Source organism: Saimiri boliviensis, chromosome 16 (genome assembly GCF_048565385.1).
Source record: "Saimiri boliviensis isolate mSaiBol1 chromosome 16, mSaiBol1.pri, whole genome shotgun sequence".
Taxonomy (NCBI): domain Eukaryota; kingdom Metazoa; phylum Chordata; class Mammalia; order Primates; family Cebidae; genus Saimiri; species Saimiri boliviensis.
Genome location: NC_133464.1, coordinates 64,342,561 through 64,348,560, shown reverse-complemented (window position 1 = coordinate 64,348,560; position 6,000 = coordinate 64,342,561). Strand labels below are relative to the sequence as shown.

The 6,000-nt window shown below is 44.4% G+C and overlaps 1 protein-coding gene across 1 annotated transcript in view; it reads left to right on the top strand.

Moving 5' to 3' along the window:
- The first annotated feature begins 2,812 nt into the window (after window positions 1-2,812).
- Window positions 2,813-6,000, top strand: part of COG3 (component of oligomeric golgi complex 3) — a 68,557-nt gene continuing 65,369 nt past the window's right edge. Inside the window, exon 1 of the mRNA XM_003934360.3 lies at window positions 2,813-3,129. Within this exon, the coding sequence (XP_003934409.1) occupies window positions 2,956-3,129 (174 nt within the window). The 5' untranslated portion in view covers window positions 2,813-2,955. The remainder of the gene's footprint in view (window positions 3,130-6,000) is intronic.

The following is a 6,000-nucleotide window of genomic DNA, read 5'->3' as shown; positions in this document are numbered from 1 at the left end:
CATAAGCCAGATGGTGACTGCTAGATCCTCTAGGCATGGCTGACTTCCTTGGCTCCCTCAATTCCTCATTCAAGAATAGATCAGGCATCATTGTGTCTTCCTTCCTCTCCCCTCATTTAACCTGATTAAACCTTCAGCCTTGGCCCAGATCTTTTCCACTGGTATCATGACCTACTTTGCAGTCCTTTAGTACCATGAATCACCAGTTGGTAAAAATATTTTGGCAGGGCAACGTGGTTCATGCCTACCTTCCCAGCACTTTGGGAGGCTGAGCCAGGTGGATCACTTGAGCCCAGGAGTTCAAGACCAGCCTGGGCACCATGGTGAAACCCTGTTTCGATGAAAAATTTAAAAAATCAGCTAGGTGTGGTGGCCCATGCCTGTAGTTCCACCTACTCGAGAGGCTGAGGCAGGAGGATCCCTTGAGGTGGTAAGGTCAAAGCTGCAGTGAACCATGATCATGCCACTGCACTCTAGCCTGGGTGACAGAGTGAGACCCTGTCTCAAAAAAGGAACTGAAAGCAATGCTTAGAAGAAAGTGGAGTGATCAGGATTTAGGAAAATCTGCAGTAGCACACATTTGGGAGAGCAGTTGCTTACATTTGGCCTTTGAAGGATAACGTTTAGTAAAGAGATGCCATCACAAAATTCAACAGGATGAAAATTATTTTTGAGAATTGTGGAACTAGAGATCACTCTGTCTTGAAGAAGAGAAATTATGGTTTAGGCACTTAGGCAAATAGAGTCACATGTCTGTACATATCTATAAGATGACTTTCTTTAGAAAATAGTGGTGGATTGGTGATGGGAAACAGTGCTCCAAAGCTGAGTTGAATAATTTAAAAAAAAGTCTTATTCTACTTATTCTAGAATGCAAACTCATTACAAAAAAAAAAAAAAAAAAAAAAAAAAAAAAAAAGAAAAGAAAAGAAAAAGAAAGAAAAAGGAAGAAAGAAAGGAAGAAAGAAAAGAAAAGAAAATTATCAGTAATCCCAACCATCTGTCAATGTTTTGGAAATGTTCCTTTAGGCCAGCAGGATCATATACTGTTTCATTTGCCTTAATTATATCAGAGCCATTTTCTCCAAACAAATATATGTTTTCTATAACATGAGATTTTAAACTCTATTTTGAGATAATTTTAGACTTACGAAAACTTAAGAGTAGTTCAAATATGTTCTTCACTCAGCTTCTCCTAATGTTATTATCTTACCCAGACAAAACCAGGAAATGAACATTGGTACAAAACAATTACTCTATCCCCTAGCTACAGACCTTGTGTGAATTTCTATATTTTATTCTATAATTTTCTCCACAAATGTCCTTTTCCTGTCCCAAGATTCACTTCAGGATCTCACATTCCATTGAGATGTCTTGTCTTCTTATCCTCCTCCAAAATGCAATGGTTCCTTACTCTGTCCTTTGCCTTTTTTGACACATTGACACTTTTCAAGAATACTGGTCAGTTGTAGGATGCTCTTCACTTTGAGTTTGTTTGATCCTTTTTCATGATTAGAATGAGATTTTGCATTTTTGACAAGAATACCACAGAAGTTGTATCCTGTCTTCAACCCATATTTTCAGGAGTTTCATGATAATTGACTTTGATCGCTGGGTTAAGGTGGTGTCTGTCAAGTTTCTCCTCTGTGAAGTTGCTATTTCCTCGTTATTAATAGATATCTCAGGGAGATTCTTTGGGATTACGCAAATTTCTGTTTCTCCTTCAACTTTCACCCTATCATTTTAGCATTCATCCTTAGATCTTACCCGCTACAATTATTACTGTGGTGTCCTAATGATGATTTTTGATTTCTCTCTCTCTTTTTACATTTATTGATTGCAATTCTTCTGTAAGGTAGAAGATTGTCTCTTCTCCACCATTTATTTATTCAATTGTTTATTTATAGCAGTATGGGCTCATGGGTATTTATTTTATTCTGTAAATTATGATCCAATACTATCATGATTTATTTTGTTGCTCAAATCTACAATATGCTTTAAATGCTGGAATAGAATTATATGTTTGTACCACAAATTATTATTATTATAATAATATATTTTGAGACAGAGTCTCACTCTGACATCCAGGCGGGAGTGCAGTGGTGAGCACTATAGCCTCCACCTCCCGGGTTCAGGAGATTCTCTTACCTCAGCCTCTCAAGCATCTGGGATTACAGGCATGTGCCACTATGCCCTACTAATTTTTGTGCTTTTAGTAACGACGGGGTTTAACCACATTGGCCAGGCTGGTCCCGAACGCCTGACCTCAGATGATCCGTCCATCTCGATCTCCCAAAGTGCTGGGATTACAAGTCTGAGCCACCGCTCCCGTCCTGTATCACAAATTATTGATTTAGACATTTACGTTGCCTCCAGTTATTTGATACCGTTAATGACGTCTGAGATACACACATCTTTGCATTTTTAATGTTTTCATAAATTAGTTCTCTAGCAGGGGAATTACTAGATGTTGGAAAAGTTTATGTTTTATGTTTTGATCCAAGAGGCGGAAGGTCAACATGCCAACATGGAAATTACACACTCCAGACACTCCACCCATACTACCCAGCTGTGAGCAGAGAGGTGTAGATCCAAGTCCCCTACTGGCAGGGTGACATAACGCAGTTGTCAATAATCTGTACAACACGTAACAATAAAGTTATTGATGTTGAGGAAGAGACTTCCGGTAGGGGCATTTCTACTTCCGTTGGATCCCGTCTTCTCCAACTTCTTCTACGTTTCAACCGGAAATAGTCGTACCCATTTGAAGCCACGTCTATACTGGCCTCGCTCCCGCCCCCCGACACTGCGGAACCATTTCCGGGGTCAGGGCATTCTGGCCCGCCCCGCCGCCGGAGCAGTGCTGGAAGCTCCGGTTCTCCCGGAAGTGGCCCGGGTCTCTCTGTTAGGCTCCCCTCCACCCCCCTGCTGCTGAAGGCCGCAGGGGCGGCGGCGATGGCGGAGGCGGCGCTGCTGCTGCTGCCTGAGGCGGTAGCGGAGCGGGACGCTCGGGAAAAGCTGGCTCTCTGGGATCGGAGACCGGACACGACGGCGCCGCTGACCGACCGGCAGACGGACTCGGTGCTGGAGCTGAAGGCGGCGGCAGAGAACCTGCCGGTGCCAGCTGAGGTGAGGTGATGGGCGGGAACCGGGCTGTGGCGACGGGGCTGGGGTGCTCCTCGGGCGCCCCGGTAGGACCCCGGCCTCACGAACCTCTGCCCAGGATCTCTCTCCATTCCTCCCTGGCCATGGAGGCGGATCCGGTGGGAGGGGCCTCCTCCTCCTACGCGGTTAGGCTTAGCGCTGCCTGCGACCCCTACTCTAATCCTGCCCGGGGACTGCTGTGGGGGCAGTCCTGCGATTGGTGCCCACCGGCACCCAGTCCTCCCTTAGCAGCGTGGGATGATTGCCTGGGAGCCTTGCCCTGAGCGTCTTGCCCCAGAGGTCCCTCCTGTCAACCGAGGCGTAATCTTGCTGCCCACTCTCTCCCAGAAGGAGAGGCAGTGAACCCGAGGTGCTTTGCTGCAGGACAGTCTCCAGTGCCTGGTCCTTTACCGCCTTAGTGAATCACCTAGCTTACTTTGTCCATGGGGGTCTTGGGGAGACGAAAACTTGATCCTGAATGACAGTTTCATTTGTCACACTTGTCAAGTGCAGGTTATGGGAGATCAGATTTATTTCACCTATAGCAAAGCAATAAAAATGAATTTTATTTGAAAGCTGGGTCAGTACATTATTAAGCAGTGCTGGTTTTTGGTTTTAGTGTCAACATGTTTAATCCACTTAACATTAGGATATTAGGCACTACTGTACTTGTGTGATTCAATTCAATTAGTTATGATAGCAGGAAGTAACATGAATTGTCAGATGTTTGACCAACTTTTTCCAGTTTTGAGGGCCAGGTTTAGGAGGATTATTTTGTAAGTAGTGGTAATTGTTACTTTTGATGTTGGAAGCATTCTTTTTTCTCGCTGTCTGCCTGGCTGGAGTGCAGTGGCCCAGCCTCGGCTCACTGCAACCTCCACCTCCCGAGTTCAAGCGATTCTCCTGCCTCAGCCTCCCGAGTAGCTGGCAGCACAGGTACCTGCCACCACCTCCGGCTAAATTTTTGTGTTTTTAGTGGAGATGGGGTTTTGCCCTGTTGTCCAGGCTGTTCTTGAACTCCTGACCTCAAGTGATCTGACCGCCTCGGCTTCCCAAAGTGCTGGGATTACAGGCGTAAGCCATTGTGCCCTGCCCGAAGCATTCTTTTTATACAATTTGGAATTGTGTCCGAACCGACATTATGTTTAGAGTCTTCAACTTTTTCTGCCCTCCTGCTTTAGAGGTTTGATTTAATCATTCTCTTCACATTCACTATTGTATGCTCTGCCATCAAATAGGTGTCTTTCTTGGGTTTCTGTTTCTGCCTCTAGGATGTGGTGCCGGAAATGGATCTGAAATAAATGAGGGAGCAGGTGGAAATTTTTTTGGCTCATCCATGAAACTTTTTTTTTTTGAGACGGAGTTTCGCTCTTGTTTCCCAGGCTGGAGTGCAATGGCGCGATCTCGGCTCACCACAACCTCCGCCTCCTGGGTTCAGGCAATTCTCCTGCCTCAGCCTCTTGAGTAGCTGGGATTACAGGCATGCGCCACCATGCCCGGCTGATTTTTTGTATTTTTAGTAGAGACGGGGTTTCACTATATTGACCAGGACGGTCTGGATCTCTTGACCTCGTGATCCACCCGCCTCGATGGATAATAAAAATTGTTTGCTCTATAAATTTTCCATTCTGTTTATAATTGATTTGGCACTGGGGGTGTGATGGGGGAGATACATATTCTACAAAAAAATTTGTTTTCCTTGTCGTGGATCATGAACTATTATTTCTTATTCTCATTGAACATGAAGGAGAAGGTTTGGAATGAACTAAATGGACTTTTTCATTTTCACCCATTCATCCATATTTATCATTAGCCGCATGCAGTGTTTAATGTATGTTATGTTCCTACTCTGAGTTAGGAATTGGAGATAGAAAGGTAAATAGGAAAGATGAGATCCTTAGCCTCACGGAGCTGACATATTTGTGGGGATCATGAACGTGGAAAAAAAGAACAAAGAAAGTATGTTCAGACAGTGGCCCATAATATAAGGAAAATCAAATAGGATGGTGTGACAGAAAGGAGTGAAGTATGCCCTAGAGACAGAGAGATGGCCTTTCCAAGGAAGTGACAATCTGAGATGGGAACTAATGGTGGAATACCTGAAGCTAGCTTTATAAAGACTAAAGAAATAATATTCCAGCTGGAAGAAAGAACAGTGTAAACTTATAGGTAGGGGATGAGCTTAACAAGTTCAAGAATTCAGTGAGAGTCTTCTGGTAGGTGTAGCTTGGTATTGGATTCCTGTGAGAATGCAGTAGCTGAGGCCAGGCTCAGTGGCCCACGCCTGTAGTTTCAGCATTTTGGGAGGCCAAGGCAGGCGGATCACTTGAGGTCAGGAGTTTGAGACCAATCTGGTCAACCTGGCGAAACCCCATCTCTACTGAAAATACAAAAATTAGCTGGGTGTGGTGGCACATGCCTGTAATCCTAGTTACCTGGGAGGCTGAGGCACGAGAATTGCTTGAACCTGGGAGACAGAGATTGCAGTGAGCCAAGATTGCACCATTGCACTCCAGCCTGGGAGACAGGCAAGATTCTGTCTCAAAAAAACAATGCAATAGCCAAGCTGTTATGCACACATGGAATCTTTAAGATGGATGTTCTCATTGCTCTTCAGTTTTACAGCCCTCATTTTCCTTTTCTAAAGTGTTTATATGTCTGTTGGGAATATTTTGGAATTAATTTTTTTTAGCCCCATTGCTACTCTTTTAACACCGGCACGAAAAGAGAGTGCCACAATTTTCATTTTGTCCAACCAGTATAGCTCAAGGAGTTTCTGTAGTGTTTCACAATTTGCACGAGATAAATTACTTCCTGGATAGCTGGAACTGAGCAGGTTAGTAGAAGAGCAAGAGG